General features: G+C 35.4%; 4 protein-coding genes, 1 long non-coding RNA gene and 1 other non-coding gene across 7 annotated transcripts; 3 read left to right on the forward strand and 3 right to left on the reverse strand.

Annotated features, from left to right (window-relative positions):
* Positions 1-2706: 2706 nt before the first annotated feature.
* On the forward strand, positions 2707-6457 carry LOC111887191 (probable sugar phosphate/phosphate translocator At2g25520). 2 transcript variants are annotated; one of them, XM_042902750.2, is made up of 2 exons: positions 2707-4061; positions 5709-6457. In XM_042902750.2, the coding sequence occupies exon 1, from the start codon at positions 2954-2956 to the stop codon at positions 4004-4006; it is 1053 nt and encodes a 350-aa protein (XP_042758684.1). In that variant the 5' UTR covers positions 2707-2953; the 3' UTR covers positions 4007-4061; positions 5709-6457. The 2 variants fall into 2 exon arrangements, with proteins under 2 accessions (XP_042758684.1, XP_052627476.1); XM_052771516.1 differs by lacking the exon at positions 5709-6457 and adding an exon at positions 4161-4305.
* On the reverse strand, positions 5008-6006 carry LOC111887192 (uncharacterized). The gene is made up of 3 exons (XR_002848695.3): positions 5873-6006; positions 5385-5490; positions 5008-5285 (listed from the first exon to the last, which is right to left on the reverse strand). It is a non-coding gene; the product is annotated as an uncharacterized LOC111887192 (long non-coding RNA).
* A 1815-nt stretch (positions 6458-8272) lies between the features above and the next one.
* LOC111887232 (pentatricopeptide repeat-containing protein At4g32430, mitochondrial) lies at positions 8273-9479 on the forward strand. The gene is given in 2 exon segments (XM_023883398.2): positions 8273-8551; positions 8553-9479. Coding segments are annotated over 2 exon segments (1206 nt in total).
* Positions 9480-18024: 8545 nt separating this feature from the next.
* Positions 18025-20669, forward strand: LOC111887217 (pentatricopeptide repeat-containing protein At4g32430, mitochondrial). The gene has a single exon (XM_023883385.3). The coding sequence runs from the start codon at positions 18309-18311 to the stop codon at positions 20595-20597; it is 2289 nt and encodes a 762-aa protein (XP_023739153.1). The 5' UTR covers positions 18025-18308; the 3' UTR covers positions 20598-20669.
* A 444-nt stretch (positions 20670-21113) lies between these two features.
* Positions 21114-21195, reverse strand: TRNAS-AGA (transfer RNA serine (anticodon AGA)). The gene has a single exon. It is a non-coding gene; the product is annotated as a tRNA-Ser (tRNA).
* A 1456-nt stretch (positions 21196-22651) lies between these two features.
* Positions 22652-24127, reverse strand: LOC111887214 (uncharacterized). The gene is made up of 5 exons (XM_023883370.3): positions 23971-24127; positions 23730-23850; positions 23293-23396; positions 23068-23199; positions 22652-22967 (listed from the first exon to the last, which is right to left on the reverse strand). The coding sequence occupies exons 1-5, from the start codon at positions 23971-23973 to the stop codon at positions 22941-22943; spliced, it is 387 nt and encodes a 128-aa protein (XP_023739138.1). The 5' UTR covers positions 23974-24127; the 3' UTR covers positions 22652-22940.
* Between the last annotated feature and the right edge of the window lie 1661 nt (positions 24128-25788).

Raw genomic sequence — 25788 nt, forward strand, 5'->3', positions numbered from 1 at the left:
ACATATTATTTGTTTTTTAACTATTATACAACAAACTTTACAAATCGTTGGCTTTTCATGAAAACGCCAAGAAACTACCGTCTTGAAGAGTTTGACATAAACTTCACATAAATCAAATATGCTATGTGAAAAGCACGTACGTCTTAATATTTTACATTCCAAAAGCAATTTACAAACGCTATGTCCAATTTATTGCTACGTAATTTGAAAGTTTTAAACATCAATAAGAAATAATTATAAATTACAATAGCATAAAATAATAATTCTACACAAGAAAATATGGTACTTTTAGTTTTAATTTTAACACACGTTAAAATTCAAACGGTATTATGTTTATTAAAGGGCTTCACGGTAAAACATTTGGTTAATAATTTAGTATGTTTATTAAAGGGCTTCTAGTACACAAACGGTATTATGTATTGTCTTCAACTCTTCATCATTGAGGTCAAATTTCAAGTTTCGTTAAATACATATATGATTTTTAAGAGTAGTTTAGAAGTATATAAGATTTACCGTTATAAAAAAATAAATATATAAATAAAACAGGTATATATGTTTTTCTAAATATGGCCAATCACAAAAATACAAAAGAGAGGGTCTGTTATAACAAAATAATATGATTTTCAACTATCATCAAAACACGATCATGCATTTCCCAAACAAGTTGCAATAAAAAATTATAAAGACCATTATTTAACATGTTCTAGCTTGGTCTTCCTAAAATAATCTTATTTTCAACGATTTTCAAAACATGATCATGCATTTCACAAACAAGTTGTATAGAGAAATATCACCAAGACCATTGAATTTTATTACATATGTTCTAGCTTACTCTCTCCCCAAAGTTATTTATTCGTATTCATTCATTTGCTGGTTTGTGAAAGTTTCAAATTGTGAAACCGTAATGACATGTCAATCTTCATGTTTCAATTTTTGTGTAGACTATTTTATATGTTAGGGATTTTTTGAATGGTTGAATTATATATAACTATCAAGACGTTAGGAAAAAAATATTTACAAAGTAAAACTATAACTTGGTTTTGAAGCCAAACAACCTAACTAACTTTTTTTTTTTTACAAAATTTATGCTCAAACCAAATAAACAATAATGTGGTGTAGTGGTTTGGTATGTTGGGCACATGCTTACGAAGGGCGTTAAGGATGTCTTGGAGGGAGTCTTTATGTTATATGGTGCATGTACGGCTCAATCAATTCGGAGGGTCTAAGCAACCAAAATTTTGGGGCGCTTGTGTTTTACTATACTTAAAACAATAGTTACAGTCAATTCAGTAAACACAAATTCACAAAAACACAAGATATAAACAAATTAAGGTATCAAGTGAAAACAGATAATGAAAATAAATTAAGATATCATATAAATTGTAGTAGCTTTTAATGATGCAGGAAACCTTTAACCTTCTATGATATTCCTGAAGATACCAACAACGCAAAAAATGAGTGGAAACACTAACTTAAAAATCAAAATCAAACAAAAAAAAATCTAGAATAGAAGGAATCAAGTGAAAACAAAAACAGATAATGGAAAAATTGACTATTAACCCTAATAGATACCGGAAGATACCAACAACGCACATACCTTGAATCATCAGAGTCTTCATAGAAGTCGAAAATAAAGAAGGCAGAAGCTATTTCAACGACTTAGGAATCCCCAAATCAAGTAACATTTCTTTCATTGTTCAACAATTCAAGAACAAGATTGGAGAAGCATACTAGAATCGAGAACAAAGAATTAATCAATCATAGATTTAGAGTACAAGTCTGCAAGAATGGAGACAGAAGGAAGAAGAACAGAAGTATAATAGTCGTTTTGATTTGAGGCATATAATGTATCAATGAATACAAAAACCGAGAAGAGAAGCTGAGAAGACATGAAATATCGAAATAATCAACATTACATGATTTGGGTTAAGTGGACCCTTTACCAAAAGGGTCCCTAAGCCCTAACTTATATTTTTAATACATAAGGTCGACTTTGACATGGTGTGTTATCTGGTCGTTCTATAACAAGGTGATGTTTGGTAAGGAACAATTAGAAGACGATTCTTTTTTATAACATTGTCACTCAAGCTTTTCTTTAGTGTAATAATAGGCGTGTGTGTCCTTTTGATTGGGTGAATTGCTTACATTTGTGATGCCCACCACGGATGACCACAAAATTGCTCCACCACGAACGGGCGGGCCGGTGTGCACAACCGTTATTTGTTGCCATGTGTACCACGAACCTATTCGTTGTATGCATACCAGTAGGTTTTAGCACCTTGCCACATCACATTTTTATCTACCACCTAAGTTTCATATAAACTTGGATTTTAAAATTAATATATATATATATATATATATATATATATATATATATATATATATATATATATATATAAAATCCAAATGAAAAATAGCCAATCAGAATCCTTCTTATCTTATCATTTTTCTCTTTTCTCTCGTTAACCAGACATCGATCTTAGCATGACGAGACATCTAGCGAAGCTTAGAGGGTGGTCATGGCGAGCTGATGAGATCTTTTTGGCGAGCTGGAGGCCACCCCAACCTTATAGACGGAAGAAAAACATTATACTACTAGCTAGCAAAATGATTATTAGTTAAAAAATAATTAATGTAGAAAGAAGTTATTTAAATAGATTTGCTTTTGTGAAAAGATAATGCAAAAAGAAATATATTGTACAAAGAATTTAATAATTATGAATGCTCTGTTTTATATCGACCGGCATTTGACAGCAGGCGACACATGCCATAGAAGTTCAACCTCTGCATCTGACCTAATCCCCCAAATTATGTAATTTCTTCAAATCTGCAATGCCCATATCAATTCTCTATATTTCCATACTAAATCCCTAATTCCCCTTTTGGGTTTCTTCCTCCTTCAACTACATTGATCAATTCACCCATCAAACACCTCAGATCCAATCCAACTAAAATGGGAAGAGGAGGAGCCCTAAGCGAAAGTGTTTTGAAGAAGATCATCCTCTCCTACAGCTACGTCGCCATATGGATCTTCCTCAGCTTCACTGTCATCGTCTACAACAAATACATACTCGATCGCAATATGTACAACTGGCCTTACCCAATCTCACTCACTATGATTCACATGGGTTTCTGTTCTTCATTAGCTTACATTCTCGTCAGTGTACTCAAAGTCGTCGAACCAGTTCAAATGACCCTCGATGTGTATCTCAAATCCGTCGTCCCAATCGGTTTCCTTTACTCTCTTAGCTTATGGCTCTCCAATTCCGCTTACATTTACCTTTCTGTTTCGTTTATCCAAATGCTCAAAGCCTTAATGCCTGTCGCCGTTTACTCCATCGGTGTTTTGTTCAAAAAAGAAGGGTTTAAAGGCCAAACCATGAGTAACATGCTTTCGATCTCTTTTGGGGTTGCGATTGCTGCTTATGGTGAAGCCAAGTATAATTCATGGGGTGTTACGTTACAACTTGGTGCTGTTGCGTTCGAAGCTACTCGTTTGGTTTTGATTCAAATCCTGTTGACATCGAAAGGGATTACGTTTAATCCGATAACATCTCTCTATTATGTCGCTCCTTGTTGTTTGGTTTTCTTATCTGTTCCATGGATTATCGTGGAGCTTCCCAAATTGAGGGATACTTCTAGTTTCCACTTTGATTACTTCATTTTTGGGACGAATTCGATTTGTGCTTTTGCTTTGAATCTGGCTGTGTTCTTGCTTGTTGGGAAGACATCTGCGTTAACGATGAATGTTGCTGGGGTTGTTAAAGATTGGTTGCTGATTGCTTTTTCGTGGTCGGTGATCAAGGATACAGTAACTCCGATCAATCTGTTTGGTTACTTGATTGCTTTCATGGGTGTTGCTTATTATAATCATGCCAAGTTACAGGCACTTAAGGCTAAAGAAGCAGAGAAGAAGACGACTCAATTTGATCTTGATGATGAATCGGGCAAGTTATTGGACCAAAAAGATGAAAAATCAGCAAGAAAGAGCGATTCTGATAAATGATTCAAATGGGTTTTTGATTTTCATGGCTGATGATGTAGGATTTCTTCATGTTTAGGTATTTCACAGTTCACACGATCTAGCTTTTTTTAATTATGTTTATCTTTGTTGGTTTATATAAAATGGATTTTAATTTATAAGATTTTTCTTGTTATAGATATCTGGAAATTTGGGTGCTTGATGATATGTGTTCTTGATACATTGTATTTTTCTTGTTTATGACTCTTGATTATTGGATTCAAGAAACACTAAAATAACAATAAAAATACGGATTGATTGATTGATAGAGTAATCAAGCTTTTGTTTTTTAATCGGGGTAATAAAATATTTTATTTGTCAATTAGGTTTTTGGGCTAATTTTGTTTGTGTAAATTTTTTTATTATGATCAACATCTTTGGATATATAAACACTCGGTTGTAACATGACCAAAAAAGGAAAAAAAAAACGAAATTTCTAATTTAAGTGATCTAATTCGGGAAAAAGTAGCCTGTACGAAAGTTAAATTAAATGAAATAATTGGTTGCTGTAATTAACCATATATGATGACAAAAAAAAATATAAAAATAAGCATGTTTCATGGTATATTCGCTTTTTGTCTTTTGTAATTGACAGAAGTCAATCAACACCAACATGCATATCATGTCGTATAAGGATAAAAACGTAATGTCGACTATATATATTAATTAATTTGCAAAATAAGTTTGTGAGAAACATTTATGTTTATTTTTAGTTGTTATTTTCAAAGCACAACTGCACAAATACTTAAACTGAGATCAAATTACTATTTTGATGTAAAATAAAATTTTACCTGGACAAATAGAGATTTTATTTTTAACCACAATATATATATATATATATATATATATATATATATATATATATATATATATATATATATATATATATTATTTATTGTTAATTATTATATATTGTTAATTATATATATATATATATATATATATATATATATATATATATATATATATATATATATATATATATATATTAAATAGTTAATTATTATTTATTTTAACAATAAAAAAATAATCATTGTAATATCTCTTGTCTCTCCATATCTCTTCTCTAAAGCAAATGGAGAACACCTGTAGACCACACCCGTTGGAAAACACCGGAATCGACGGACCGTCGGACCACGACGTCGGAAACCCGCCGATATACACTCAAAAAGTTATCGCTAACCACTGGATGCGCTAGATGTGCACCTTCCCCCTTCTCACTCTTTCACTCTCTAACTTCATCTTCTTCATTCCATCTCTGACTCTAACAAAATCATAATACAATGAAGAAATCAGATTCTAAATCATTTAAGATCCACGATCGAACCACAAATCACTCTAATGAAACAAGAAGATTTGTAACCTCGGCCTCTTAGACTATCCGCATCGCCATCTTTCAAGCAACTTGCAATGCCACTTGTATAATACTTATATGCCACATACACCTACTTCTTTCAAGTTTTGAAAGCCTTGCAAAAAAGGTGGCCCACATTTATGAATAGTTAATTAACTATTTATTCAATGTTCTTATGAGGCATGTTTTGCAAGATCTTTGAAATTGCATCCATATTGCACCGATATGGGTGCTCTTACCTGTCTTAGATATAAATCAGTTATGGTTTTCTAAATATGTAAAAGTTTAAGAAAATTGATTCAATAAAGATGGGAAAATCAATTTTGTTTGCAGGTGAATATATAGCAGGAATCGATTTTGTTCTTTGGTATCAGAGGAAAGAAGGAGAGGTTTCTTGAAGATGGAGGCATGTGGCAAATGCTTGATGACAGAGACAAGTTGTGGTATAAAGCATTAATTTTGTGTGAAACAAAACATCAAAAACCATAATGATTCACCTTTTATATCCAAGTGAGAGAGATGATAGAGACGATGGGCAAGTAGTGGCCAGCTTGACAGGTTCGTCGTTGTGACTTGTGAGTCACTGTCTTGCAGCGATATTTAGGGAACAAAGGTGCAATTTTGGGGTTAGGGTTCCATCACTTATGAAGCAGGTGTGCAGTGGATATGGAAAAGAAGAGATGCAGATCTATGGTGAAAACGGAAGAGGGAGGAAGGAAGCAGTCAATAGTAAAAGAGAAACCACATTCGTATGAGAGAGATAGATAAGTAAGGGACTTGGGTTTAAGAGTGGCAGGGGTGAGCAAAACCGAACCTAAAAACCGACAAAATCGAAACCGAAAAACCGAAACCGAAGCATAAACCGACGGTTTAGATTTAGATTTTTTAAAAACCGAAAATTTCGAGTTGGGTTCGTTTTTGGGGTTGGTAAAACACTGAGAAACCGAACCGAATATTAAGAAATATATGTATTTTGTGAATATATGATTTGCATGAGTTAAAAATGCAAATATAAGTTTAGTCTAATGGTTAAGGCGCCATGTTATGATACTAGAGGTCTTTAGTTTGATTCTTATTTGCTACTTTTCATGACTTCTTTATTTTTCCATATATATATATATATATATATATATATATATATATATATATATATATATATATATATATATATATATATATATATATATATAATAGTTCATACTGCTTTGTGTAGTCCCCAGTTATATGCTTTCTTGCCTTATCCTTTGCCCTGAACACCTTGTCCATAGTAGCACCCACTTGGTAGGTCTTTTGAAAGTGATCTTGTATGGCTCTCAAAGGTATATCTAGATTCGCCTCAACTTGATCAAAGATTTTCTTGCTGATTAAAGAAGCAGTACAAGCCCTGAGTTTCCTTGTTTGCAAACATGTGTGAGTTTGGTTATATATATATATATATATATATATATATATATATATATATATATATATATATATATATATATATATATATATATATATATATTCTTTATGTGATTTAGAAAAATGTACAAATCGTTGGTTTGGTGGTTAAGTGTTTGGACATATAAGCTTATGCTCTACGATAGGTCTCGAGTTCGAATCCCATCCACTCTTCTTGTCTTTTATGTTGATTTTTATTCTGAATGTTAGTTCGCATCCCACATAGCCCCAATACATAAACATATAAACATTTCTTCTCTTATATAAGAAATGCCACTGACTATCCATGAACATGTAAGGTTATAGTTGGGTTGGGTTTAAACCCCAAACCGACCCATTGAAAACTGAGAACCTGAAAAACCGAACCCATTGGTTTCGGTTTGGGGTTAAATTATTGAAAACCGAAATTAACGGTTTGGGTTCGGTTTTAGCCCAAAACAAACCCAACCTGGACCATGCACACCCATAGGGGGTGGGACCTTATAGATTTTTTGATTAAAATAGATTTTTTTAATAACAAATAAATAATATATAAATCTGAACATAAAACTATAAGGGTAAAATTGTCTTTTTAATTTAGTAGGGACCACACGTGCAACAAAATTACATTTTAAGGATCGTCTGATAGAAAAAATTAGGGACCAAACATGTAGATTACTCCAAACCACAGGGACCATTCATGTAATTTAACTTTTATGTTTTCATCATGTTCAATTCTTTAATTTTAGTTTTATAAAAAAAACATTAAGTAATTTATTTATAAAAATAAAGTTTCTTGAAATATCTACATATTATTAAAAAACCACATAAAAATTTATACAAACTAATTTATAAAAAGAATTGCAATATTGTTTGTAAAATCTAGAGTAGATTTTTGACAATTATTTTGTTAAAAAATATTTTTTGTAAAACTACTCTCCATTTATTAAAAAAAATTAAAATCGTAGACTTTTTACCTAAAACCGTAGACTACGATTTGGGAAACCATGTTTCGTCGAGAGGAAACCGTAAGTTATAAAATAACCTGCGGTTTTAGATTTTCGAAATGAAAAAAAAAATTATAATTAACTTGAAACAACGATTTGACGAAACAGTAGACAATTTGGTGACACAATAACACACTCTAATTATCTCCGGTTCATGGGCTATTTTTGAACAATTACTAATTTTTTACTATTTTTAATTTAGGTAATTAAAAAAAGTTGACTACATTAGTAATTGTCTCTTGTTTTATTTCTTGGCCCATCTATATCTAAAGTGTTTTCGATTTTGATCTCAATTTACCCGTATATATACTAATTGAAAACCCTACATTTTTCATTTGTTTCCCATCCCATTTCCCTGGATTCATATTTCAATGATGATTCCTTGATGAAGATGTTATTTTTATTTTTCTTGAAACATCAAGAGCTCTTTTAGATGGATTATAGTTTCTCATTTCAACAAATATTCCATTGATGATTGCACGCTAACTGATTTCCAAATGCATCCACGCTAAAAGTGTGTTAAACTTCCATTCGTTTCAAGATGGGCACCAACTATTCGTTCAAATTCCGCAACCAAACCTCGACTATCTCCACCACTCCATGCTCGATCTTTTGCACCAAAACCGCTCATTTCAAGCTCTTGAAATCTTCAAGAAACAGATTCGGGAAATGGGTGTTACTCATATCAATGAAGTTTCCACTGCTCTTGCTACCAAGGCATGTCGTGGAGACCCAAAACTTGGGTGTCAAAAATAATGGATTTGCTTTGACGTCTGGGCTTGATTCATTTCTTTCCGTCTCCAATTCTTTGATGCACATGTACTCCAAAGCCGGAAAAATCGATTGTGCTATCGTTATTTTCGAGAAATTGACCAACCCAAACATCGTTTCATGGAACACCTTACTCTCAGGGATTAACAACAGTAACGGTGCTCTGGGTTTTGCTTGTCGAATGAATCATATAGGGGTTATGTTTGATGCAGTAACTTACACTTCTGCATTAGCACACTGCGCAAACTGTGAAGAATTTCTCTTCGGAATTCAGTTACACTCTCTTGTTCTAAAAACCGGAATGCAAAGTGAAGGTTTCATCGCAAATGCACTAATAATACTCTACTCAAAATGGGAACGAATAGTGGACGCATAAAAGGTGTTCGATGAAATGCCAATGACAGATTTAGTGTCATGGAACACCATGCGTTCAGGTTATAGCCAAGAAGGAAGCTACGGAGAGCAAGCATTCACAGGGCGGTTGGAGGGGGAAGAGGGGTTGATGTGGCGGATTCCGGGTAGGGTTGGGAATGGAATTGGGACTTCGGTGTTGCAGAGTTTGTTGGGGAATTATAAAGTTTATGGAGATTTTGAGGTGAGGAAGAGGGTGGGGGGGGGGGGGGGGGGTTTGTTGAATATGGATCCCACGAAAAGTGGTTCGTATGTTTTGTTGTCCAATTTGTATGCGAAGATGGGGGAGTGGGATGAGGTGGCGAGGATTAGGAAATCGATGAAAGAGAGGAATGTGAAGAAAGTTGTTGGGTTGAGTTGGGTAGATGTGTGTGATGTGGGTGGATACTCATCGACTCATGTATTTTCATCGAATGATATGTCGCATCCACGAATGGTGGAGATTTATTGGATGGTGGGGATTCTAGGGGTGGAAATTAGATTTTTAAAGGGATGATGTTATGGAGAAAGTTAAGTTTTATATAGATGATATGTTTTTTGGTTTTTAAAAAGTGATTGAATTGAAAGTTTTCATTTATTGTAGAGAGAATTTTGTGTTTTTTGTAACACTAAAAAAATTTCAACCAATTTAAACTTTTCGAAAACAACCCAGTTTAATAAAGTTATTACAAAAATGTTTTCAATATAATTATTATCAGAGTCTTCCCAGAACCACATCATAAAACAAAATCATGAGGAGCGGTACGATCACGCCTTTGCATTGCCACGGTCTCCTGAAGAACCTGAAAAACATTAAACCACAACTGTAAGCCCGAAAGCTTAATGAGATACCCCCAAAATACCAACCACATATACCATACACGCACAACATGCCATATCATAGCAGAACACAGAGCAGCCATGCACTTCGGGTCTACAGTGTGACTGGTCCGCCGCATCGGCCTTTAGTCCACCTGGTCCACCCTCCGAGTCTAACCATATACATCAAGTCTATAGTGTGATTGGTCTGCCCGCATCGGGCCTTCAATCCACCTGGTCCACTCTCTGAGTCTACAGTATGACTGGTCCGCCCGTACTGGGCCTTTAGTCGGCCTGGTCCACTCTCCGAGCCTCGGCACGTCTGGTCTGCCCTCTTGGGGCCTACAGCCTATCCGGACCGCTCTCTGGGCCTTCGGGACAACCGGTCCGCCCTGGGTATGTTGGCCTACAACACAAAGCAAGACCAGGCTCAACCCAACCCCAGTCTAACAACCATGTGCACATAAACATTCAATCATATAACAATTCATATTCAATAAGCCGATCTAGCAGATCACATATCATAACATCATCCTAACCAGGATACCGACCTAACTGGTCACTAGCATAGCATCATCCTGTATACCAGGATACCGACCTTAACCAGGTCTCTAACATATACCATCCTAACTACCAGGATGCAAACATAGCAAAGCAATAACATAACAATGATACCCGGATCACAATCCGATAGAGGGCCGACCTTGGTGCCGTAGACCCTGTCGATATAGTGAGGATAACTCACCTCGCAACTGCCGACTGAAAGATAATACCAAGATGCTCCGACCACTGACACGATCTCCACCACTAGCCAACACCAACACTGAACTCAAAACAAATGCCAATAATTACCAAAATGCTCCAGGTGTAACAGCCCGGAATTCCAGGTATTGTTATATTTATGATTTTGGGTGTTTTAAGAGGGGACTCGGCGAGTTGGAGCTCAGACTCGCCGAGTAGGATCGCGGATCTGGTCGCGGGTTCGCGACTGGACTCGGCGAGTCCGGATATGGACTCGGCGAGTCCGCGCTGTTTAGCGAAACCCTAACTTCCCAGGTTTGGGACATATATAAGGGGCCTTATGGCCGTCATTGTTCACCCTAGTCCTTTGAGTGAAACCCTAATTCAATTGTGAGCATCTGGAGCAAGGTAGAAGACCATTATTGATCTTGGAAGTGTTATTTTGCAAGGAGGAGGAGGAGGCTTGGTTAAGGGAACAACAGGAGAAGCCATATTCTGAGGGTTGGGGACACAGAGCAACGTTATTCAGGTAATATTTCGAGTTGTTCCCTTCTATGTTGATGTGTATATGGATTTAGGGTTTATTGAACCCTTTTGTGGCTAGATCGAGTGTTTCCTTAGTCCCCCAAACGATTGGAACCCTATATTGGGACCCTTGGAAGTCCAGAGTGTCCCATGCCTGAGTTTTTCAGGAATCAATGGAGGTTTTGGATTGGAATCCTTATGCCTTAGGTCAAAACGTCAATTATGAGTCATGGGGTGTATTATGAGCACCGAAATAAGGACTTTACGTGATGAACCAGTCTAGGAAGGCCAGACCTATGAATTGCCGGAGCAGATCTGACCTTAGAAAGCAGTTTGAGCGGTTGCATGGCATGGACTCGCCGAGTCTGATGAACAGACTCGGCGAGTAGCTTGAAGATTGCCTTAGAATGGTCCTGTCCGGGTTATGGGTTGGATCGGTGAGTCAGGGCGAGTTAGAGAGGGTTAACAGGTGGTCTGAGTCGAACTGGGACTCGCCGAGTTGTTCTTCAGACTCGGCGAGTTGAGTCGGGGTGGCCCCGCGATTCTTCCAGGAGGAACTCATCGAGTCAGGGGAGATACTCGACGTGTAGAAAGGGAATCTTAGAGAGTTGGGGAGGACGTCTAGACTCGCCGATTCGCCCTAGCGCTTGCCGAGTCCGGTCAAAGTTTACCGTTGACCGTTGACCGTTGACCAGAGTGGACCTGTGTTGACTTCTTAGGGATAGTCAACATTAGAGATATAAAGTGTTAACTAGGGACATATAATGTTATAGGAGGATTAGAGCTCGGAGAATCGGGCACGAGGGATTCCCAGGGTTGTGAGATATCGAGACACGCGAGGTGAGTCTTCTCACTATACTTTACCTTGAGTAGGTAACCAGAGTTATATGATAGAGTATTTGTATGCTATGTATGTTATGTGTTGCACTGCATTCTTCTATGTGATTTATGCTATGCTTGTTTACAGAGTTAGAACCTGAGGGTTCACAGAGTATGGGTGCACGGACCCACAGAGTTGTAGCCTCGAGTGGCTAATATGTTTGATGTGGTATTTTGGGGAACTCACTAAGCTTCGTGCTTACAGTGTTTTGTGTTATGTTGTTTTCAGGTTTCTTTCAGTATCACGGGACGGCACCAGCTTGATTGTACACACCAGAGAAAGAGTCATATTTTGGAGGATCCTGGTTTTCTATGCAAGTGAAAATGAAGCTATGTTTTGTAATTCAATTATGAATGAGATTTTAAACAAGTGTTCTAAGATTAAAATGATTATTTTAAATGAAAATTTTGTCTTGAAATTTACGGTGTTACACCAGGAAGTCAAATGGTCAACCCTTGGTCAAAGTCAAAGTCAAAGTCAACCTCCTGACTGACTCTACTCGCCGAGTCAACCCGATGACTTGTCGAGTCCCCAAGCTCAGAACTTCCCCAATCCGCGACTCAACTCGCCGAGTCACCCCGAGACTCGCCGAGTCCAACAACTCTAAGTCCCCTCGCACTCAACTCACCGATTCCTCCTTTGACTCACCGGTTCACGGCTCAACCAGAAGATGGTTAGGATCTCACGACCAGACTCGCCGAGTCCAAGGCTATCTTCAACCAACTCGCCGAGTTGTTCTTCCAACTCGTCGAGTTCCTGCCCATCTTCAAGCAACTCGCCGAGTACACCCATGTGACTCACCGAGTACCACTAGCTCTTAACCCATACAGAGGCTTTCCAAGCCATGCATGGTCTCACATCCATAGATCTACCCTTCTACAAGCCATCCATCACGTAAAGTGGCAAACTTTACGTGAATCCAAAGAGATCTAAGCATAATATACTCTAGGGCTAGGGTTTGGGACAAAAGAACTTCACCCACAACTCATGTGCATAGACTTTATGGCTTTCTGGATTATTAACAACCTAGATCTGAGGTAGCAACCTCAGATCTTACACCAAACTGGAGATGGACCTCATTTATGCCCCAAAACCCCACAAATGATAGATTTAGATGCACAAAAGCTCAATCAACAGATTATTACCTCAAACGAAAGCTCCAACTAAAGAATAAGCTGAATCTATGCAAAGCCCCTTGCTCTAACCTTCTTGCTCTTCGATTTCTCCCCAAGATTCCCTCCACAAAGGCTCCAATCTCTCACAAGGAAAGCTCACACGAATCTAGGGCTTCTGGAACTCAAGGGGAAGGTCAGGAGGCTGGGGAGAGGATACCATGTTCTTTATATAGGGCTCAACCCCCGAATTAGGGTTTTCTCCACTCAGCACCAACTCGCCGAGTCCAGCCGCCGACTCGTCGAGTTGGCCACTAAACACGCTACCAGAATCGCGACCCTACTCGCCGAGTCCACCCATGGACTCGTCGAGTTGCTCTTTCACAATTACACTTTGAACCCTGAACTTGCACTCCTGAACTCGGGATGTTACATTTTTTTAGTTTGAGGGAGATTTTTTTGGTATGAAATTGTTTAGAATATTATGGATATGAGATAGTTTAATAAGAGCATCTCCAAGCATTAATCTTTTCTATTACATTTTAGTTTTGCTACCACATAGTTACACTAATATTATCAAACAAAAAGTTATTAGTTTAAATCATCTCTAGTTATTGACCACCTAAAAGCTTTTTATGAAATTAAGGGTTCGTTTGTTTCACGTCTTAACAATTCAATTAAGCAGTAGCTTTCGAACCATTAAACATTTATGGCGTTTGGCTAGTTAAAATAACACTTCTTGATCGATAATAGGCTCAAATTTATATCTAAATCGATAAGAGGTGCAACACAGGGTGAAATTATAGTATCTTTGATAATAACATTAAATAAAAACAATATGTCTCAAAACATGAAATTAGAACAATACATAGAAATAGAAAAATAATATAATACAGTACATGAAATTAAAATAAAAAGCTATAATCGACATTAAATAAAAGTTGACGGGAGGTAAAAATACCAAGATGTAGATAGTGTTTTAGTTTCATTTATTTTTTTCAGTTACATCATTCAACTATCATGTTATTGTCGATTATAACATTTTACATTTTTTTTCGGTTATAGCATTGAACATTCATTTTAATGTCGATTATAGCATTTAACTTTAATTTTTTAATTATAGTATTGAGCTTTCATGTTAATGTTAATTATAACAATGCACTTTAATTTTATTTCAATTATAGCATTTAACTTTCAATTTCATATCGATTATATCATTTTACTTTCATTATTTTTCTCAACTATAGCATTTAACTTTCAGTGTGATGTCGATTTTGCACTTTTCTTTCATTTCGTCAATTATTGCATCCAACATTCATGTTAATGTTGATTATAACATTTTACTTTTATTTATCAGTCATATTTTTCAACTTTCATGTTATTATAGATTATAGCATTTTACTTTCATTTTTCTTATTATAGCATTTAGCTTTCACCTTAATGTTAACTACAACATTTTACTTTCATTTTTTTCCAGTTATAGCATTAACTATCAATTTCATGTCGATTATAGCATTCTACTTTTGTTTTTTTAATTATAGCATTCAATTATCAGTTTCATGTCGACTATAGCATTTTACTTTCATTCTTTCAATTATAGTATCCGACTTTCATTTTGATGTCAATTACAACATTTACTATTATTTTTTTGAATTATAGCATTCAACTTCCATATTAATGTTGATTATAATAGTTTACTTTTGATTTTTTTTTCAATTATAGCATTCAACTTTCATTTTAATGTTGATTATTGCAGTTTATTTTCATTGTTTTTTCTATCATAACATTTAACTTTCATGTTAATGTCGATTACATCATTTTAGTTTCATTTTTTCAGTTATAGAGTTCAACTTTCATTTTCATGACGATTATAACATTTTAGTGTCAACCATAGCATTTTCTTATTTTAATGTGAATTATATCACTTTAATTTTACTTTAATATCATTCACATCATTTAACTTTCATTTTAACGTTGATTATAATATTTTACTTTTATTTTTTTACCCTACAGATCATTAGGCACATGAACTAAGTAATTATGTATTATATTATTGGTTATTTCTGATTTGATATTTCAATATTTTGGTAGTTCTGGTGGATTTAGAAATGGTCGATATTTTAGATTTTTAAAGTTGTATATTTTATGGAAATTCATGTTTAAGTATTTAATATTCCAAGTGGTTTCTTTTTATTTATCTATAGATATTTGTATAATAATGAATTTCTCTCACCATCAAATATCACGTATTCAATTTTATAGATTTTTAATTTTGTATATTTTATGGAAATTCATGTTTAATTGTTGACAAAACTTCAAAAATGGTCCATGTGGTTTCCAAAAATATCAAGTTTAGTCCCTAAGTTTAAAAAACCTCACAGATGGTCCCTATGGTTTCAAAACTTTTAACAAATGGTCCTTCCGCCTAACTCCGTCAGCTTTCTACCGTTAAGTGAGGGGCATTTTCGTCATTTCAATACACAGGGACCATTTATGAGGTTTTGTATTACTTTTTTTTTAAAATAAATAAATAAACTTTAATATGCAAGGGTCCTACCTGTGTGTGTGTGTGTGTGTGTTTGTGTTTGATAAACAGCAAGAACATATTCATATATTCAAGAGCAGTCAAGAACATATTCCGCCACCACCACCATTCGAACACCTTCTACCACCACCACAGTCTGCAACCATGACGGTCTGCCACCTCCACCATTGGCCAAAAAATCATCCATAAACAAAAACAATACACAAAATATGGGTTTGTTCTCGAGTTCACCCCTATCTAATGAATACACACACACTCGAAATCAGATTCGATGAACATAAACTCATACACACATAAAATCATATAAGATATACACACACAAAGTCAGATGAACACACACATACGAAATTTGATGAAAACCCTAACTGAAGAACGAAATCAGATGAGCACACTCACACAAAATTTGATCAACACATGTTTTCTCGCCGTCACCCTTGATGCTCGTTAGATCTGGAAGACGAAATCACTAACTGGAAACGAAGCCGTCATCGGAAAAAGAGATTGACAAAGTCGTCGCTAACAACCCTAGCTTCGATCTATGTGTCATCGTCGCCGCTACACCACCTACATACGCCACCATCCTCTGTTCCATCCTTTGCATCACCACCTGTTCAATCGGGACACACCATCATCACCGAGACAACCTTCCCCCAAGATCTGTTGTTCGTTGGTGTTGCAGTGACGAAACCCTAATCGGAGTTAGAAGAACAAAGAGCATCACCGACACCAAGTCCACAATCCTCCATTTCGATAACAAACTTGAGCTTGAAGATGAGGGGAACTCGATTCTTTACAACGAGTGAAACTTCGATCGACTTTTTCTACTTTTCTTGGGGTTCTTAAATTTGGGGTTCTGGGTTTTAGGAGGTCACAAGACATTAACGTGTGGGTTTGTGCAGATCTGTGGTATTTTCCTTCTCCAACGAGAGAGAGAGAGAGAGAGAGAGAGAGGTGGGACCCCTTGCATATTAAATTCTATTTATTTATTTATTTATTTTAAAAAAAGTAATAAAAAACCTCATAAATGGTCCCTATGTATTGAAATGACGAAAATGCCCCTCACTTAACGGTAGAAAGCTGACGGAGTTAGGCGGAAGGACCATTTGTTAAAAGTTTTGAAACCATAGGGACCATCTGTGAGGTTTTTTGAACTTAGGGACTAAACTTGATATTTTTGAAAACCACAGGGACCATTTTTGAAGTTTTGTCTTAATTGTTTAATATTCCAAGTGTTTTTTCACTTATCTATAGTTATTTGTACAACTATGAATTTCACTAACCATCAAAGATCAAGTATTCATTTTTATAAATTTTTTTAAGTTGTATATTTTATGGAAACTCATGTTTAAGTATTTACTGTAATACCTGTCTTTCGTGACCAGGTATCATTTCAGAAGATATAAACTGATATGAGGCGAGTAGGTGAAATGCAACTTGGAGTTACTTTAAATTGGATATTTGTTATTTAGCAAAATGGAGTTGAGAAAGTGATAGACCTTTCAAAGAGGAACGTGTGGATATAAAGATCATCGAAAACGGAGTTTGTATGAGAATTTTATGGTCGTTTGAAGTTTAGATGGAAGTATGTTGTTATTTTGAGAAAGTTAACGGAAGCCAAAGTCAACGTTCAACTTTTGACCATCACAACGTGAAAGTACGTTGCTCACGACGTGGGGATAGGTGAGTCATGATTACACATGTCAACCAAAGAGTGACACGTGGCAAGACGAAGTCTATCCGATCATCACGACGTGACAATAGATGTGTCACGACGTGAAATGAGGCAAGTCACAAGGACACTTGGTGGGAGAGTGTAATATGTGACGAAACCGGGGTTCTTTTGATTGTCAAGACTTGAGACATAGATGGACACGACGTGACCATGCCCGATATAAATATGTGAGTCTCGAGTCATTTGAGGGAGTTTTGACACACAGGATTGGAGATGTTGTGTGGGAGTTATTTGCGGGAGATTACTACGGCGAAGATATATTGTTGTATGGATGATACAGGATACGGTGAGGTGCTACCATATGAAGAGCTGATAGATAACGAGTGATTGAAACCAAAACTGAAATTAGTTTGCTAATTAACCAAGTGAGTAACACTACTCTAACATCCAGGGATGTGTTATCTGTGATATACATTATATCATATGATTTAAATGATTAAATATTAATGAGTAATTGATTGATATTGGAAAGATTGATTAGTCCGAGAGATTGATATCTAAGCTAAAATATTGATCTTGATCGAGAGAAAGAATGACTCGATGGTACGAAGCTTAGCTTAATCACTCTCTAAACCGCCTTAAACCGCAGACTAGACACGATGTTTGTCAGAGCTAAGGTGGCAAACCATAGCCCAAGCCGCACCCTCTCCACCCTGGTCCCACATGCCTAAATAGGAGCACACTATGAAATTCATTAGGGTATAGCTGGGAGTAAATTTAGTAGGACCCTTCAGTAATTGAAAACCCTACATTTTTATATTTCAATTTTCAACAGCGAGTCCCGAAATCGATTGGACCATTGCGACCATCCGACCCTCAACGATCGTACCAAAATTAGTTGTTTCTTTTGCTTCTCCTCTCATCGAGTCTAGTAAGCGGATGATGATTCGATATTAAAAGTTCTTTCTTGAAACATCAAGGAGGTCTTTTAGATGCGATATATGTTTCTTATTTCAACAAATATTCCATTGTTATTTGATTGAACTACTTTGATGATTGCACGCCAACTGGTTTCCAAATGCATCCACGCTAAAAGTGTAGTAAACTTCCGTTCTTTTCAAGATGGGCACCAACTGTTCGTTCAAATTCCTCAACCAAACCTCGACTATCTCCACCACTCCATGCTTGATCTTTTGCACCAAAACCGCTCTTTCCAAGCTCTTGAAATCTTCAAGAAACAGATTCGGGAAGTGGGTGTTACTCATGTCGATGAAGTTTCCACTGCTCTTGCTACCAAGGCATGTCGTGGAGACCCAAAACTTGGGTGTCAAATCCATGGATTTGCATTCACGTCTGGCCTTGATTCATTTTTATCCGTCTCCAATTCTTTGATGAACATGTACTCCAAAGCCGGACAAATCGATCATGCTATGACTATTTTCGAGAAATTGACCAACCCAGACATCGTTTCATGGAACACCTTACTCTCAGGGTTTAAGAACAATAACGAAGCTCTGAGTTTTGCTTGTCGAATGAATCATATTGGGGTTACTTTCGATGCAGTGACGTACACTTCTGCATTAGCACACTGCGCAGACTGTGAAGAATTTCTCTTCGGAATCCAGTTACACTCTCTTGTTCTAAAAACCGGAATGCAAAGTGAAGGTTTCATCGCAAATGCACTTATAACCCTCTACTCAAAATGGGAACGAATAGTGGACGCAGAGAAGGTGTTCGATGAAATGCCAATGAAAGATTTAGTCTCATGGAACGCCATGCTTTCAGGATATAGCCAAGAAGGAAGCTACGGAGAACAAGCAATCACTGTTTTCATCCACATGATCAGATCAAGAATGAATCTTGATCATGTTTCATTCACAAGTGCAGTTTCAGCTTCCGGACATGCAAGAAACTTAAATCTTGGAAAACAAATACACACATTAACCATCAAAACCGGATACGAAACTCACGAATCAGTCTCCAATGTTCTAATCTCCACATACTCAAAATGCAACCAAATCCAAGATGCAAAATTAGTATTCGAAAGCATGAAAATTCGCAACGTTGTTTCTTGGACTACAATAATCTCCATAAGTGAAGAAAAAGCTCTGTCTTTATTCAACAACATGAGAATGGATAACGTGTATCCAAACGAGGTCACATTCGTTAGCTTAATACACACCATATGTTCATCCACCATGGTCAAACAAGGTCAAACCATCCACGCATTATCCATAAAATCAAACTTCATCTCCGAAACAATCGTAGCCAATAGCTTCATCACAATGTACGCGACTTTCAACTCCATACAATCCTCCATCAACATCTTCAAAGAAATCAAACACAAAGTTACCATTTCATGGAACGCATTAATCTCCGGTTTCACTTTCAACAAGCTATTCCAACAAGCATTAATCACATTCCACTCAATGGATTCAAACCCTAACGAATACACATTCGGTAGTGTCTTAAGTGCAATCGCGTCTTCAGAGTCAATCCCATTGAAATCCGGTCAATGCTCCCATTGCCACTTAACAAAACTCGGATACAACAAAAACTCAATCGTATTAGGAGCTCTTTTAGACATGTATGCAAAACGCGGAAGCATACACGAATCTTGTAAAGTCTTTAACGAAATCACCAACAAGAATCAAGTGGCATGGACCGCGATCATTTCCGCTCATTCCCGACACGGGAATTACGATTCCGTCATGGAATTATATCAAGAGATGTTAAACCAATCGTTCGATCCCGATTCCATTACGTTTTTATCGGTGTTAACCGCGTGTGGGCGGAATGGAATGGTGGAGGAGGGAAACGAGGTTTTTAAGTCGATGGTTGAAGTGTATGGAATTGAGCCGAGCCCGGAGCATTATTCGTGTATGGTGGATATGTATGGGCGGGCGGGGCGGTTGGAGGCGGCGGAGGAGTTGATGGGGCGGATTCCGGGGGGAATTGGGATTCCAGTGTTGCAGAGTTTGTTGGGGAGTTGTAAAGTGTATGGGGATATGGAGAGGGGGAAGAGGGTGGGGGAGGTTTTGTTGAGGATGAAGCCTAAGGAAAGTGGTTCGTATGTTTTGATGTCGAATTTGTATGCGGAGAAAGGGGAGTGGGGTGAGGTGGCAAGGATTAGGAAAGGGATGAGAGATATGAATGTGAAGAAAGTTGTCGGGTTGAGTTGGGTGGATGTGGGGGAGCTCGGGTCGGGTCATATGTTTTCATCGGATGATATGTCACATCCACAAACGGGTGAGATTTATTGGATGGCTGGGGTTTTGGGGGTGGGAATTAAATGTTTAAAGGTGAATGATGATGTTATTGAGGAAGTGAAGTTTTTATAGAGATATTGGTTTTTTCTTTGTTTTGATATTGGAAGATGATTGAATTAAAATTCTTAGAGTACGTTTGGAATTTCAAGGCGTTTGATTGCATTGATTTGATTGAAAGAAAATCGAATGGAATTTATTTATATATAGCAAGGGTAATTATTATCTTTTAATAAAAATAAATGAAACCTAACAAGATTGGAATTTCAAGAAACCTAACAAGATTGGGATTTCATATTATTTTGTCGCATGAATCTTAGATATGAAAATCAAGACTGTGGATTTGAGATAGTTTTAAAACAAAAATAAATAAATAAATAAATAAATAAAAAGAAAATAGGATGGAATTCATATATAAGAAGGGTAATTTTGGTCTTTTGATAAAAAAAATGAACATAAAATGGAATTTCAAGAAACCTAACAAGATTATAATTTGATATTATTTTGTCGCATGAATCTTAGATATTAAAATAGTATTATTTAAGACTACGGATTTGACTTTGAGATGGTTTTAAAAACCAAAAAAATTATCGTGGACGGCAGGATTCGAACCTGCGCGGGCAAAGCCCACATGATTTCTAGTCATGCCCGATAACCACTCCGGCACGTCCACATCATATGATTAATATCTTACTGGATAATATTAAACCAAGCTTCGAAAGCTAGATAATAAACAAAACCTTGTTTTATCTCTTCATATTCCCCAAGTGAATCGCATAAAATCTCTGTCCTTAAACCATACTACTTAATGGAAAGTGTCACTCCCTTCGATCCACATTAACTCATACAAAATAAGATTTATTTTTATGAAGTTCCGTTATTGAAAATTTGAAATCTCCTATGTTTTCCAATGTTATAAAATGAATGCTGGAATTTTAGGATTTAAACTGAAAGTAAAATGCCATAAAATGAAAGCAATTTACAGAAGTAACTACTGTAAAATGAAAGTAAAATACATTTTGACAGTTTTTTGTATTCTTTCGACCCATTTGTAATCTTTGATCCAACTATCTATGCGGAAACCAAACTGTTGTAAAGCCTAAACATGGAAATGAAAGTAGAATGAATGTTATGATAAATACGACTACGGGTAATTTTTTTTTACTTTAAAGTATAATGTTATTAACTTGTTTATAACATTGTACATGTTCATTCTGATAAAATGGTTACTCGTAAATTTTTTCTTTGAAGCCTAGATGCTCAAAGGACAAAAGTTACATGTATTTTGCATTTAGACTAAAAGTAAAATACGAAAAGTATAATGATATAAACGGTTACAAACTATGACCAAATATTACATTATAATTACATCAATTCAATTTCCTCCCAACATCTACAAAATATGGCCAATATTACATTAAAATTACATATAACACTCATCAAAAGATGGCCAAAATTACTGTAAACCGGTAGTTACAAATCACCGACTAAAACCACAATTTGACCACTATTATTAACTAAGACTATGTTTGGTGCATTGGCTAGATGATAAACTAGTTTATTTTTTAAGATTTTTAAATGTCTTTTTATATCATTTTATATCTTCCAGTAGTTTCTCAACTAACTTTACCAACTATATTTTTTATTAATTAGTTTATCAACTCTTTTTACCAAACGTTATTTTTTTATCAGCTAGCTTATAAGTTAACAACTAGCTTATCAGTTAACACTTAGTACACCTAATGTAGTGAGGTTAGCCTAAGCTCAAATTCATTTTCTCAAATTCCATAGACAATGCCATGTCCTTTTCCATATCTTTAATCTATGCATCCCTCTTTGATAATGGCTTGTTATATTCTCTTTTGGTTGAATTTAACAAAATGACGTTGCAATTTGTTCCATATAAGCTGCCTAGGTGGAGTCGAGGTATTGTAAAAAACGGGATATAATTTACCGACTAAAAAGAACAAAAAAAAAATGTTAATCGGTAGTAAAATATTTTACAAACAAATTTTCATAATAGAAATATAATAAAATAGCATAATATCATCAATTAGTCTTAAGGAGCATTAAAAAACTACAAAAGCAACAACAAATATTGTTAGTAATACTTGCATTTGAACATCATATAGACCTTTTCAAATCCATTAATATCATCAATTAGTCTAAGGACAACATTAAAGACAATATGTTTCTTGACAACAAAGAAAAATTGCATATAAAACTTCACTGTTACACAAAACTAGAAATCATAGGTGTTCATGGTTGCAAAAATGCATCAAGATTGAAACAAAAAACAAAAAATTCAGTACATTAATTGATAAAATTTATAGGAAAAAGAAAGATCAAAGCCTCTAACAATGGAGTCAAAACTCAAATCCACAAAGGCCCATCACACCGAATTTCCATATTTCCTGTTTAGATCAAAAGCTTCTCAATCGCATCCTGCAAAATCAAAAGTCAAAACAAAAACCATTTTAGAACCCTAAAGTGTCGCTTATCTAAGTATTGAGTAATAAGTGTCTTGCAAAAAGACGTTTCTAACCTTGAGTTGTTGTATTTGAGATCTCAATTGGCTGCCTTCATTACTTGTCACTGAACATGCAATCACAGCCCTTGTGACTCCACATGCTCGACCTAAGGCTTCCTTTGAATGAACAAAAACATATGGAACATTCTGCAAATTGCCAAATATGTTTATAAAATTAAGACATTTTCATTGAAAAAAAATATCAAAATCTTAATGAATAATTTGTAGATTGTTGAATACCTTGTCTTCAGCAAGAAGGGGAAGATGGAGAATAATTTCAAGAGGCTCAGCATCTGCTGCCATCACTACAAACTCAGATATACCCCTGTTGAGGGTCTTTGTAGCTGTGAATCAAGGGGTAAAAACGTAAATTAGCAAACGACTAACATCTAAAAATACCCATCTTGAATATCAAGATAATCAAGTCATGTTTTGAGTGTTTGACCAGTTGCGAAGAGTTTTTTTGAAGAAAACAAAAGATACAGGTGCTCTTAGGACTTAAAAATTTGGGATAATTTACAAAATCCAAAATCACAATACTAAGTAATTCTCCTAAAGCTCAAAGAAAAACATTCATACGATTGGATTATATCGCTATAATCACCAAAAAATACCCAATCCTTCATATATAATGATCGAAAGAAGTAAGATTTACAAGGGTTAAAGAGTGAGTATACCTTCATTGGCACCCTTTTTAAGCTGCTTATAATTAGCGGCTTGTTGAACAAGATCCAATATCGTAATTGTAAGCTGAGAGTCAGCTAGTGGGTACGCTTTTGGATTCACAGCTTCTCCGGTCTGCAAAAAGAAATCAAAATATTTCAAGAACCAGATACGAACTTCGATCATTTGATATATAGAAGACTGCTACAAAAACATAAAATTTAAAAGGGAAAAGGGATTCAAGCAAAAGAATACCATTTTTTCGGCGGATTGAAAGCCTGTTTCTTTGAGAAGGAGGAAGCAGGGAGGCTAGGGTTTTACCGATATGAAAGAGAACGATGGGAAGGGTTTAAAGAGGAAGCTACTAGGCCCTCGCCTGCAAAGGGCTTTCTAGTCTTTCTATACCAAGTTGTAGATTGCGTTCTAACGACGTCGTTCACCGAGGGGCAAACGCAAAGTTGTTTTCTACATAAAAATTACATAAATGGCCATTGTAATTCATGAATAATTTTTTTGACATTCTATAATCTATAATTCTTGGGGTTTTGAAAAATTATATTGATGAGTTACCGTTAGAAAACAAAAGTTAAGTATTTATAAATAAATAATATATTGTTTCTGTTTTTCTAATTATTTATAAGGGATATTGACTTAAAAGGGCAATATATTTTTTGATTTGTATTCACAAAGTTTTGTTTGTCCATATTTACCCCTTTAACTTTTTTAACTATACACATTTAGTCCTTATGAATGGCTCTACCAGGTAAGCCGGAAAAAATGACTTAAAATGGTGATATATTTCTTACTTTGTACACATTTAGTTTTTACTATTTTTTTTGCATATTTAGTCATTAATATTTTTTTGTTCCAAAATAAGTTTTTGTTGTTTTTATACACATTCAGTACTTATGATCGACTTTTTTAGTTTTTTCTCACTACATCCTACGCGGGTCAATCTTGTTCATGCTTATGGCCACCGCCACCGCGACGTTAGCTGTTTGGTTGTTTAGTTCTTGTGGTTTGGATTAGGTCTTGTGTTCAAGACGTCGTGACTTCTTCATACGATCATGGATTTTAACGATATTTATATCCACATGTTTGTATTTGAGTCTGCTACAATTTTAGTTTAGATTACTCCCATTAAAAATAATATATTTTTAATTACAATTAAAAAAAGATATATACACTAAAGTCTCAATATTCTCATCGATTTGACAAAAAAGTCATAAACTTTATTTTTTTGACAGTAAATCCCTAATTACTACAATTTTTGATATGTTTACCCTTTTTTCCGGTTAGGTGGTAATTAGGACTTTACTGTCAAAAAAACAATGTTTATGACTTTCTTGTCAAATCGTGAATTAGGACTTTACTATCAAAAAAATAAAGTTTAGGACTTTCTTGTCAAATCGTTGAAAATATCGAGGCTTTACTGTACTTTCGTAGGCCAAGTACTTTTAATTGTGTTTTTTGTCGCAACACCATTGTTTTTCTTATTATCTTTACCCTGATACAATTACGATTAGAGGAAACATATGCAAAAGAGAGAGCGGAAAAGGATGAAAAGACTTGTAAAGCTTTCTTCTTGGTTCACCGTCAAATCTTGAACTAGAGAGAGATGACAGATTGTATAAACACAAACAACACACACCTAGTCAAAAAGGTTGAGAAGGGGTAGGAATGGCATTTTGTTTTTTCGGTTTTCTTAGTTTTCCATTTTTAGGACTGCAAAAAGTCAACACAACCCTGCTTTTTTTTTTCTTTCTTGATTATCTTTATTTTTTCAATGTCAGTTTGTTGAGATTAAAAAACATATTTAACAAGAAATAAACGTTAAAGATTTCAATAACTCTTATGCTTAAAGACTAGCATACCATTAAATTTCTAACAAAAAACCAACTCATCACTTCGTATTATCTGGATCCAAAGAATCAATCAATATATGATATATTGTTCATATTGTTGTAGCAACTGAAATCTTTTTTATTATTTATTAAAAAATATGCTTCTAAGTTGTCAATCGAAATAAAAAAGAAAGGGTATGGATAAATGGAAGGATGAGAGAAAGAAAGA

The sequence above is a fragment of the Lactuca sativa genome, chromosome 5, assembly GCF_002870075.4.
Source record: "Lactuca sativa cultivar Salinas chromosome 5, Lsat_Salinas_v11, whole genome shotgun sequence".
Classification (NCBI taxonomy): Eukaryota; Viridiplantae; Streptophyta; class Magnoliopsida; order Asterales; family Asteraceae; genus Lactuca; species Lactuca sativa.